The 13,080-nt window shown below is 44.6% G+C and overlaps 1 protein-coding gene across 1 annotated transcript in view; it reads right to left on the reverse strand.

Moving 5' to 3' along the window:
- Window positions 1-13,080, reverse strand: part of LOC309815040 (transmembrane protein 132B) — a gene marked incomplete at its 5' end in the record, with an annotated part of 393,456 nt that overhangs the window by 185,041 nt on the left and 195,335 nt on the right. Inside the window, one exon of the mRNA XM_082641458.1 lies at window positions 11,501-11,647. Within this exon, the coding sequence (XP_082497584.1) occupies window positions 11,501-11,647 (147 nt within the window). The remainder of the gene's footprint in view (window positions 1-11,500; window positions 11,648-13,080) is intronic.

Below are 13,080 nucleotides of genomic sequence, written 5' to 3' on the forward strand. Positions count from 1 at the left end.
GACAAATATCATATGATATCACTTATATGTGGAATCTAAAATATGACACAAATGAACTTATTTACAAAACAGAAACAGACTCACAGACTTTGAAAACACACTTATGGTGACCAAAGGGGAAAGGTGAGGGGGGGAGGGATAAGTTAGGAGTTTGGGATGAACATATACACTCTACTATATATAAAATGGATAACCAACAAGGATCTACTGTATAGCACAGGGAATTCTACTCAATATTCTGTAATAACCTATATGAGAAAGGAAACTGAAAAAGAATGGATATGTGTATGTGTATCTGAACCACTTCGCTGTACACCTGAAACTAACACAACATTGTAAATCAACTATACTCCAATATAAAATAAAAGTGAAGTTTAAAAAAGAAAGAATGCATCTTTATTATTGGCTCATCAATTGTAACAAATGTGCCACACTAATAATGCCAGGTGTTAATAATGGGGAAACTGTATGTAGGGGAGTAATATGGGAATTTCCTGTAATTTCCACTCAATTCTTCTGTAAACCTGAAACTGCTCAAAAAAAATCTTAATATTTTTTAACTGTATATTTGGATACTCTTTGTATCAGTCAGGATAGACTATTCATGTTGTGGTAACAAGTGAATTCAAACCTCGATGGCTTAACAGGCACATGAAAAGATGCGCAACATCGCTAGGTATCAGAGAAATGCAAGTCAAAACCATAATGAGGTATCACCTCACCCTGTTCAGAATGTCTACCATCAAAAAGTCTGCAAATAATAAATGCGGGAGAGGGTGTGGAGACGAGGGAACCCTCGTGCACTGTTGGTGGGAATGTAAATTGGTGCAGCCACTATGGAAAACAGTATGGAGGTTCCTTAAAAAACTGAAAATAGAGCTACCATGTGATCCAGCAATCCTACTTCTGGGCTATCAGGAAAAGACAAAAACTCTACGTCAAGAAGATACATAAACCCAATGTTCATAGCAGCACTATTTACAATAGCCAAGACATAGAAAGTACCCATCCACGGACAATTGGTTTAAGAAGATGTGGTGTGTATTTTTAAAATGGAATATTACTCAGCCATAAAAAAAGAATGAAATACTGCCATTTACAGCAACATGGATGGACCTAGAGAATATTATACTTAGTGAAGTGAGTCAGATAGAGAAAGACAGATACTATATGATATCACTTATATGTAGAATCAAAAAATAATACAAATTGAAACGAGCAGGGCCCTGAGGGGCCCTCCCATGTACAAAGGCCCTTCCATGTGCCCTGTCTCTCGTTTGTAGAAAAGCTGTAGTCTCCCAGGCCTCCCCTGAGTCACTGAAGAGCAGGCTCAGGCAGTTCATGGTTAGGGCAACAGCATCACAGAATCTTCAGTTCCTCCCGGAAGGACTTAGATAACAGTGTCTGACGCACATTCCTGAGTTGTTCTGCAGATACCAGAACAGCCACCAGAGGGAAAAAGCTAATGGCATGATAACCAGACTACACCATGACACAAGCTGCTCCATCTAGAGCAGTACTGAATCCGTGGCTTGCACAGTTCCAGGAACTGGCCTCAAGAAAATGGGAACAAACCAACGCTGGAGTTGAAGATTAAGTGTGCTTAAAACAATCAAGGTGACGCTGACCAGACCACCATACAGCCAGTTTCAAGATGACTATCAGAACTGACCGTGCTATTCTGCATGTAGCCCTCACCTGCACACCCTGGAAGCTTTCCTTTAAAAGCTCTTGCCCCCTGATCGGCGATGGGGAGATCATTTGGGGGATGCTAGCCTGCCATCTTCCCGGGGTCACCAACTTCCTGAATAAAGCATTTTTCTTTTTCCACCACCCCTTGTCTCTCAAACATTGAATTTTTGAGAGACTATGGGCAGCCAAACCTGAGTTCAGTTCCGGCTCAGGCTCGTAACGAAATGACTCTAGATACAAAACACAGACAGACTCACAGACACAGAACAAACTTCTGGTTACCAAAGGGGAAAGGGGGAGGGATAAATTAGGAGTTCAGGATTAACAGATGCAAACTACTATACATAAAATAGATAAGCAACAAGGATTTACTGTACAGCACAGGGAATTATATTCAATATCTTGTAATAACCTATAAAGGAAAATAATCTGAATACACACACACACACACACACATACACAAATCACTTTGCTGTACACCTGACACTAAAACAATATTGTAATTCAACTATACTTCAATTTAAAAAAAACCCACCCTCAATGGCTTAAGATGACCAAGGTTTAATTCCCACTCACACTACCTGCCTCTGCCAGGCCAGCAGTGGGCACTGCTCTGTGCAGTCACTGGACAAAGACTCTCACTTTAACCAAACTTGAGACTGGCTCCTCTGAGCCCTCCCTCCTCTTGACGGTGGCCATGTCCTTGCCACACCTGTGTAGCCCAATTACAGGAAGAATCTTGCTAAGTCAGTTCAGAGGCATCCCACCCCACCCTGGAGAGCTGATCACCCTCCATATCCAATCAAATTCCTCGTGCCCACGCTTGCTGTCTAATCAGTCCGGCCTGCCCTCAGCAAGAATCTGGTTTGGACAGTCTAGCAAGAATCCCCCTACCCTCACTGTCTCCTTTGGGCAATTTGCCATCTATCGACACCACGCCCACTCTGTTCCTTGGCTGTAAACCTCCAGCTATCTTTACTGTATTGGGAATGGAGCCCAATTCTACCCTGGGATCTCTCTTCCCCCACTGCAATGGTTTCTGAATAAAATCTCTCTCCACCACTTTAACCAGTGTCTGGCTCTGGTACTCTCTGACACCACTCAGAGGCTGGGCGGATGGGTGGCCTTTTTTTTTTTTAATGTTTATTTATGTATTTATTTGGCTATGCCGGGTCTTAGTTGCTGCATATGGGATCTTTTTTAGTTGCGGCATGCAGGATCTAGTTCCCTGACCAGGGATCAAACCCAAGCCCCCTGCATTGGGAGCGTGGAGTCTTACCCACTGGACCAGCAGGGAAGTGCCTCATGGGTGGGTTTTGTTTGTTTGTTTGTTTGTTTTTTGCGGTATGCGGGCCTCTCACTGTTGTGGCCTCTTCCTGTTGCGGAGCACAGGCTCAGGACGCACAGGCTCTGCAGGATGTGGGATCCTCCCGGACCGGGGCACGAACCGGTGTCCCCTGCATCAGCAGGCGGACTCCCACCCACTGCGCCACCAGGGAAGCCCATGGGTGGGTTTTGACAGAGCCTTTCACGCATCCTGCTCGCCCCTACACCATCCCTCCTCCAGGTGGGAGCCCTTGACTTGAAAGAAAACGATGACTGGATTGGACAACACAAAAGCCTACCACATCGCTAAAGTCAGAATACAAAAATAACAAAAGAAAGAAACAAACAAAAAACACCAAAGACAACAAGTGGGGAAAAACATTTGCAGTCAAGCATGACAAAAAATTGTTAAACTTCACCAGAAATTAAGTCAATGCAAGCAGACAGCCATATTTCAACTATCAAATTATCTTTTTAAGGCAATGCCCAAAGTTGGCAAAGGAACGGAGAACTGGGCATGCTTACCCAGAGCTGGCAGTGTAAACTGGCAGGAAAATTTCACAAAAGCATCACAAACTTAAAACATAGTCATGTCTTTTGAACCCACCCATTCACTTGTAGCTTGCTCTCCCAAAGACTTATCTACAGGAATATGCAACAGACATTTTATGTTTAAAAAAAAAACAAAAAAAGAATGTTTAAAAGGAGGAAAAAATAAAACATCATACAAATGGCCAGCAGCAATGTTTTAAAGAGGAGAAAACGAAACATGGTAAGTGAATAGAACACACCTCTATAATATCAACAGAATACTATACCACTTTTAAATATTGCATTAAAAATTACAGGTTCATGGAAAGGTCCCATTAATTTGAAATTGTTAGAAAACAATGTTTATGTGTGCATATTTGTAGTTTTGGGGGAGGAAGAATCCACCACTTTCATCAGTTTTTCAAAAGCGTTGATAATTCTTTTTATGGTTAAATATCTAATGACATGAAAAGATGCTGCCATGTATTTATTCTACATTATTACAAAAAACAACAGTTTTCAAAGGTAAACAAATTCTAGTATTGACAAAAATCGTCTTTATGTACATTCACATAATGTGAACAATGAGCATGTGCAGATATACTCATCAAAATGTTAACAATGGCTGCCTATGACTCATACATTGGTTCAGAGATGACTTTTATCTTCTCCATTTTACTCAGTTGTATTCTCTAAATTTTCTACAGCTAAACATCTATTACTTTTGAAGTAAGAAGCTTTCTATTACACTTAGGCTGAAACTAGCCAGCTGCATAAATGCACAAAGTTTCGCACTGGTTAGGAAAAGAGGAGAAATATTTTTTAAATATTTCTTTTCTTTTCTTTTCTTCAGCTGGTCTGGTCCCTTTCGGGGGGAGGGGAAGAGTCCTCTGTTTCCTATAGGTGAATTCTGTTGCCACTTTCTAGAGAGAATTACAAACGAGTCCAGGGCACGATGCGTTTCTATACATCAAATCTTGATTTTGAACTGTTGTGATAGCTGCTACTCAGAGGTCTCCAAGCGCGCAGTGGCAAATGCTATTGTAAATCCAAGAATTCCGTGTTCTAAGTCAATTATTTTCCAATCCTAAAATTGTTTAAAAAACAAAGTACCTTTATCTTCTTTATGGTGCTTAAATTCATTAACATTTCATTTATTCCTGTATCCCTGGCTACACATTAAATTTACTAGGGTTTTTTTTTTTTAAACAATGCCTGTGACCCAATTAGGGGTAAGGTCTAAGGAGTGTGTGCTTTTTAGAGACTCCCAGGCTATTGTGATACACATCTAGGATTGAGATGCCTTGATTTATTCATTTGCCAAGTAGTCATTAAGCCCCCGAATTCGTTTCCTAGGGCTGATTCAACAAATTACCAAAAAAGTAATGGCCTAAAACAATAGAGATTTATTCTCTCACAGTTCTGGAAGGCAGAGCTCCAAAATCAAGGTGTTATCAGGGCCTCCAGGGGATATCCATTCATTGCCTTGCCCAGCCTCTGGTGGTACCAGGCTTCGTTGGTTTGTGGCTGCATCCCTCCCATCTCAGCCTCCATCTTTACGTGGCCTGCTCCTCTGTGTGTCTATCTTTTTTTTTTTTTAACATCTTTATTGGAGTATAATTGCTTTACAATGGTGTGTTAGTTTCTGCTTTATAACAAAGTGAATCAGCTATACATATACATATGTTCCCATATATCTTCCCTCTTGCGTCTCCCTCCCTCCCACCCTCCCTACCCCACCCCTCTAGGTGGTCACAAAGCACCGAGCTGATCTTCCTGTGCTATGCCGCTGCTTCCCACTAGCTATCGATTTTACGTTTGGTAGTGTATATACGTCCATGCCACTCTCTCACTTTGTCCCAGCTTACCCTTCCCCCTCCCCCTCCCCATATCCTCAAGCCCATTCTCCAGTAGGTCTATGTCTTTATTCTCCTCTTGCCCCTAGGTTCTTCATGACCTTTTTTTTTCCTTAGATTCCATATATGTGTGTTAGCATACGGTATGTGTTTTTCTCTTTCTGACTTACTTCACTCTTTATGACAGACTCTAGGTCCATCCACCTCACTACAAATAACTCAATTTCGTTTCTTTTTATGGTTGAATACTATTCCACTGTATATACGTGCCACATCTTCTTTATCCATTCATCTGTCGATGGACACTCAGGTTGCTTCCATGTCCTGGCTACTGTAAATACAGCTGCAATGAACCTGTCTTATACGGACACGTCATTGGATTGAGGGCCTGCCCAGATAATCCAGAATGATCACCTCTTCTCAAGATTCTGAGTTACCTCTGTAAAGACCCTTCTTCCAAACAGGGTCACATTCACAAGCTCCAGGGATTCGGGTGTGGACGCGTCCTTTGAGGGGCCACCCTTCAACTCACTACAGCATCTATTTCCACATGCCAGATAGTCTGCTAGTGCTGTGGACGCTGCTTTTTACGGAGCTTTCAGTCCACTCAAGGCAAGAGAGCTGAAAGATGGGGTGGGGGGTAAGGAGAGTGCGCAGCAGGGGCATCTCCTCGTGCCTCACAAAGAGCCCAGTGTCGTGGACAAGAGCGTGGACCCGAAAGGCAGAGTGCTTTGGCTACTTACTGGTTCTGAGACCTGGGAGAATCACTGAAACTGTGCCTCAATTTACACATCTGTTGAATGGGAATGATAATAGTTATCTCCCTCCTAGGGCTCTAAGATTTCTGACCTTTAAAAGTGTGTTTTCCCACAAAGACTTACAATGGTGTCAGGCACTGAATGATTTGGTTTTTCAAGAAGTTGTTCAAATAAATAAGAAACACAATCACACAAAACCGCCCTCAGAGACATACTACAACATTTCCACGTGTTCTGTCTTTTATGTCTCAATAAAACGTTTTACAGAAGGAAAGTAACCACCCTGAACTGAGTCTGGTGGGAAAAATCTACTTATACGGCTTAGAAACAGAGGCAACTGTTAGCATCACTGACCTGTCCTCCCCCTCCCCCTCCCCCTTCTCCTCCTTCTTCTCTAACTTGAATAAGACACCTTCAGCACAATAAAAGATTTAGCCTGGTTCGTGTTTCACGGATCCATAAAATGACACACGACTTGGTGACTTTTCCTCTATTACCACTGCTTGTTCCTTAAGGTTCAGCTGCTAAATCTCACAAAAAGCAACGAGTTAGTCACGTTAGTTGAAAGGGTGATCCCTTCTTCTGCTCAACCCGTTATAATCACTTCTGGATTAGAGCAGGCCGAGAAAAACTCCTGAAACAGTGAATCCAGATGTTCAAACATGGTAACACTTCACAGTCAACATTTAACTTTGATGTCGATTTCACCTTCAACTGGGCTACAGTCATGTGGGGTGTGTCTATTTCTTTCAAGAACTTTTCACAGAAAAATCTCAAAAATCGATGAACAAAAGTTTGTTTTTACCATGCTTTTCATTATATACGACAAATGTAAATTTAGGGTTTGGCTTTTCTATCCTATGGAGAAGCACAGACTCCCGTTTCTATGGTGCAGCCCGGAGCTTCTCTCTGCCTCTGTACCAACTTTCAGGTGAGAATGAGCTCTGCATTGTGGTTTCTGACCACACAGAGTGGCACCTTATTTTCTCAGAGGTTTGGGTCCCAACGGCCAGACAGAAATCACTGAAGAAACAACCTCATCTCAACTAGCTGGTTGCACGTGGTTTCCCACACCAAGAGTCCATCATCCGGCTTTCATTTCTCTTGGTTTCATTTTATCTGTTCTGAACACTTTCAAATTGGCTTATTTTTCTAATCCATTCTCGTTTTGTTGGGCAATGCAACTCATTATCTTGTGGTTTCCATCTTTTTTTTTAAGATTTAATTTTATTTATTTTTGGCTGCGTAGGGTCTTCGTTGCTGCGCGCGGGCTTTCTCTAGTTGCAGCGAGTGGGGGCTACTCTTCTTTGCAGTGCACGGGCTTCTCATTGTGGTGGCTTCACTTGTTGCGGAGCACAGGCTCTAGAGCGCAGGCTCAGTAGTTGTGGCACATGGGCTCAGTAGTTGTGGTGCACGGGCTTAGTTGCTCTGTGGCACGTAGGATCTTCCCGGACCAGGGCTCGAACCGGTGTCCCCTGCATTGGCAGGTGGATTCTTAACCACTGCGCCACCAGGGAAGTCCCTTGTGGTTTCCATCTTTATTACTCACATTTCCTCACAATGAGTGTTCATTAAAATATTTTGAATTAAGACTTTTCTGCCTTCCTAACCGAGCCCATTGAGTCTTCCCATACTGACACATTTTTAATTCTTATCACAGAACTTCAGGCAGTTGGTACATTATATTCTATTAAAAACCCTATTCCGCCCAAGGTTGTCACAATTCAGAGATAACAGCTTTCCGCAGGATGTTTTGTTAGGGATATATTCACAGATTCACTTTGTTAGCCTGACAAATACAGTCCATGAGCTGGTATTTCACACCTCATTTGATCTCACAATTCAACAACAACAAAAAAAGTATAAAAAGAAGCAATTATTTATTTAGATTCTGGAAGCGATTTTAGAGGGATATTGGATAAGCATAAATTGTCATGCCAGCAACAATCCCTGTCCTTCTAACAGCCCAGGGAAGGGCAAAAATGGAAAGTGAAGTCAGAGAAGAAGACGATGCTGCAATGTCTGATACTTATGTAACTCTGGTTATGTAACTACTTTTTTTTCTCTTGTAACTTTTTTAATCTCTTCTAAAGAGAATGCAAAATTGATTCTCTCAGAACCAAAAGCGAAAACCACAGCCTGTGTTTTCCCTTCAATTTAAAACATCACCACTCCACCAGCCAGTATTTCAACCAAGCCAACTTCCCCTGTGCAGACCACGGAGACGGCCGTTAGAGAGCCACACAGGGACTTCTGAGGGTGTAAGTCCAGGCATCCCACTGGGGCTCCTCCAGCCCAACAAGAGGGTCAGCAGGACTGTCGTAACTTCCTGGCCACCTCTTGTTTCTGCCCTCCCATTTTCCCCCCAGAACCCTCTCCCGTACTCTAAGCCCAAGTCATTCAGGTGGGTCCACCCATCCCCTACTTTTTTTTTTTTTTTTTTTTTTTTTTTGCGGTATGCAGGCCTCTCACTGTTGTGGCCTCCCCCGTTGCGGAGCACAGGCTCTGGACGCGCAGGCTCAGAGGCCATGGCTCACGGGCCCAGCCGCTCCGCGGCATGTGGGATCTTCCCGGACCGGGGCATGAACCTGTGTCCCCTGCATCGGCAGGCGGACTCTCAACCACTGCGCCACCAGGGAAGACCCACCCATCCCCTACTTTTACAGCTGGCTACAGAGATTGGTTCAGAGTGAGTACAAGATCCGTGTTACTCCAGGCAGATCCGGTGATGAGCAGCCCTAGGACTTGCGCTGGATGTGATGGAGCAGAACAGCGTTCTCCCTGAGGTGACCAAGCCAGTAGGATTGATGCTGGGAAGACCTGCTGGAGATGAGGCCAACCCAGAGGAAAGACGAAGAGACAGGTTGCTAAGAATGCTGCATCCAGACACTTCTGGCACCCGTCCCCCCTGAATTTCTCCACGTGCACAAGCAGTCGAGGAGCCCTTTCTGCTTGGGCTTCAATCGTGTGGTACCTAAGGGCATCGGTCAGACAAAGTCCACCAGATAAACACCCCAGCAACCAAGAGGAAGTCTTCCAGCGGAGTCAAAACAGAGATCAAGGCACAACCCTGGACGCATCCCACCTTTAAGCAGCATGGCAAATACTGCTAGCTGAACACCCTTCTCCCTGACATCAAAGACTATCTCTCAGTACAAAGCCTGAAAATAATACCAGATATTCAACTTTCCAGACTACCCTGCTTCTTGAGCAAAGGCATGGGACTACTGATGAGATCTTAGACTTCCAAGGAAAGTCTTCTTTCCAGCTGGAAAGGTCTTCTTCCCTGGCCAAAAGAGAAGCCCCCCTCCCTTCTAGTCTTTGTATACAACTAGATAAGTTTGTGATGCCTGGAACTGCTGCAGCCACCTTGCAGCTGTGAGGAAACAAGCTGGAGGATGACAGCCAGTGAATTGGGCATGATACAGTAGGAAGACGGAATGCACCTGGGTGACACAATGGTGCTGCTGGATTAACCAACCACGGAGCCACCCACCTCCAAGCTTCTTGTCACATGAGATGACAAAATCCTATTGTTGCAGCCACTTTTAGGTGAGAATTCTAGTACCTGCAACTGAGCAAATATAAAAATCCTAGACTCTTTCCAGGTATCGACAGCTCAGGATAGGGGAGTGTTCAGACGGCAGATTCATATTTCCAGGGAAACCATGGGTCACATGAGGCTGCAGACTAAAAGCTCTGTCAAGGGATGTAGAGGACGATGACCGGAATGCTGAGTTGGGAGTGAGAGGAACCCAGATCACCTGATCAATATTCCTAACCAGAGGCTTTTGATCACTCAACCTGAGTCACTCTTTCCCTTTAAAAGAGCTCTTCAAAATCAGGCAGAACAGAGTTCTAGCTGAGGTTGGCTGAGGTCACCCAAGCAGAGACAGCCCTCAGCCTAGAAATCCATTAGAAAAGGCAAAAGCTCCACGCAATCTCTCCATTTCTCATGCTCCCACCCACCCACCCACCAGCTCCCTCATTCATTCACCCAGTGCCCCTTTGGTGTCCAACATCATGGACCTCAAAGGGTTTAAAAACAAGAAAAGAGGGACTTCCCTAGTGGTCCAGTGGTTAAGATTCCCGCCCTTCCATTGCAGGGGGCGCAGGTTTAATCCCTGGTCGGGGAACTAAGATCCTGCATGCTGCGCGGTGTGGCAAAAAAAGAAGAAAAAAAAAAAAAAGAAAGACAGAAACGAAAGAAAAGAGAACAGGTTATGACACTAGAAGATGATAAGTGAAAGATCTAAACAGGGCTCTTTGCCAGCCTGAGGAGTTAGGGGTCTCATCCTGGCTGAAGCGGGAGCCATTGGTGGTTTTAAAGCCGGGGGAACTGCATGGCCAGCCTTGCTCAGTCAAAAGGGAAGAGAAGAGAGGCCAAGAGACTGTAGAAAAGACTGTGGCCACAGGGCTGAGAGCTCGTTCCGCCTGTGGGGAGCCCAGATGCAAGATTTTTTAGCAACAGCCTCCTTCTGCTTCCCAGGCAAGCTCAGCCCCGTAGAACCCAAGGCTGCTATCGGAGTTAGAGAGGACCTGCCAGCAGCGCCAAGTTCCCCAGCCTCACATCCCGAGCCCATATGCCAACACCCAGGTATGACAGCTGCAAAACAACTACTTCTAAGCGCCGGGAGACCATTACTGGACAGCTAGAGGCGCCCTCGGTTCACTCCTAAAAATGTACATTTCCCCCTTGCCTCTTAAATCATTTCTATTCTCCCCACTTCATTCTTCAGCTCTACGCTGCCAACAATAACAGTAACAATAATAAAATTTTTAAATAATGGTGATCAAACCCTGCACTGGGACAAACAGGAGTTCAGGTCATGTTTGAGATTGCCAACCTAATTAGGTCACTGATGTATAAAGAGCATAAAGGATAAAGCCCTCATCCTGCAGCACAGCCGATAATACATTCAGAAGCTGTAGGACGGAGCTGAGCTGATGAATTCAAAGGAACACGTCTCCCATGAAAGGCAGAGGCACCTAGAAAAGTGGTACAGATGAACCGGTTTGCAGGGCAGAAATAGAGACACAGAGGTAGAGAACAAACGTATGGACACCAAGGCGGGGAAAGTGGAGGTGGGGGAGGGTGGTGGTGGGATGAACTGGGAGATTGGGATTGACACGTATACACGAATATGTATACAGTGGATAACGAATAAGAACCTGCTGTATCAAAAAATAAATAAAATAAAATTTTTTTAAAAAGGGCACAAAAAAATAAAAATGCAGAGGCACCACTTTATTTATACACTCATTATTTTCCTACCAGCGTTTGCAACCATCCCCAACCCACCACTGCCGAGGCGCCTTGAGCATCTCAGCGCTTACCTGCTCTGTATGTCTGGGTGGTGACCCACGCAGGTGAGGGTGGCTGCTGTCTGAACACGGTCATTGTCAATTTCCTCCTGGACCGCCCACTGGTCTTCACTGCTGACTCTCACTGCGGTTATTTTCACACCTGCTGCTGCCTTAATTCTGTGGGGTAGAAAAAAAAAAAAAAAATATATATATATATATATGACCATTTTAGTTCAAAACAGGGAGCAAAAATAGGGAGCTAGCACAGCTCTCCCCTTTCCTCTGGGACGTGTAGGGAAGAGTGGCCATAATGCCTTTCCTTTGAAAACTAAGTGTCCTGTTACTTTTACAAGGGCCCCAAAGTAGGAGCCCCAGCGTTTTGCCATGTCTGTTAATTTTCTGTCTGATCGGTGTGTTGGGAACCAGATCGCTCTCTGTTTCAGGGGTCCCGTGGGACGGAGACGAGACAGATGTGTCTGGTAGGCGTGGATGGAATCTCGGGCCCGGTTCTTCCCCTGGGGATGAGGAAGGGTCCCCATGAGGTGGGAGGGTCTGAGACGCTACAGGGGCTATGCCAGCCCAGGAGATGGCACCATCCAGGGCACCAAGGGGGAGGCGGGCAGCACTGATCACACTGTGAAGAGGAAACAGTGGGACCACGCGGTCCTCAGAGGAGCAAAAGAAATACAGCATTCAGGCAGGCTAAAGTGGCCAAGTACTGCCTGGTACGGTGTTTGCAGAACTCAATTCCCCAAGGAAGAATCCAAGGCCCCAGCTGCTTCAGCCATTGAGCAAAGGCCAAAGAGAGTTCCCAGCCTGGATTGTCTGCCGTTTCTTCCCTGCTCCTAAAACTATCTTCATGTTGCTACTAACCAGAATACATCTCCTCTGTGACCACAGGGATTGCAAGGCAGCATCCAAGTTCTCTGACAATGGCCTTAGGACTTGCCCAGATGCTGTGGACTTGTCTGGAGAACAATCAGGAGGAAGACAGGGTCATGGAAAGCCAAGCTGCTTGCTGTGTTTAACTAAATGTAAGTAATATGAAAAGGGTGTCACTGGACTTCCAGGTGCATGAACTAATGCTGCAGAGGGTCAGCACATGCTTGGCTGTGAAGGTACCTGAACCCCCTCTGCTTCCCAGAGGCCTGTGGACTAACGAGAAATGCCCAGTGAGGCTCTGGGCATCCTTTTCCAGAGAGAAGGCAAAAGGAATGCCACGATGCAAAAAAATGGTATGTGTGCAGGAGTTACAGGAGCATCAGCAAAGACAGATCCATCAAGACAGACATTCCACCGCCACCAAGAACTTAGAAGCAAATATTCCCTCCAAGAGATTTATTAATCAAATCCACACATAACAGCAAGGTCTAAGATGCAATTTAAAACATATGAATGAAGGTGAAAGGATACAATGGGAGGATATATCCACAAATCATATCTCTGATAAGGGTCTAGTATCCAGCATATATAAAGAGCTCTTGCAACTTAACAACAAAAAAGACAAATAACTCAATCTGAAAATAGATGTTTCTTCAAAGAACATATACGTGGCCAATAAGAACATGAAAAGATGCTCAGCATCATTAGTCAACAGGGAAATGCAAATC

This window comes from Mesoplodon mirus (assembly GCF_964341445.2).
Source record: "Mesoplodon mirus genome assembly, chromosome: 13".
NCBI classification, from domain to species: Eukaryota; Metazoa; Chordata; class Mammalia; order Artiodactyla; family Ziphiidae; genus Mesoplodon; species Mesoplodon mirus.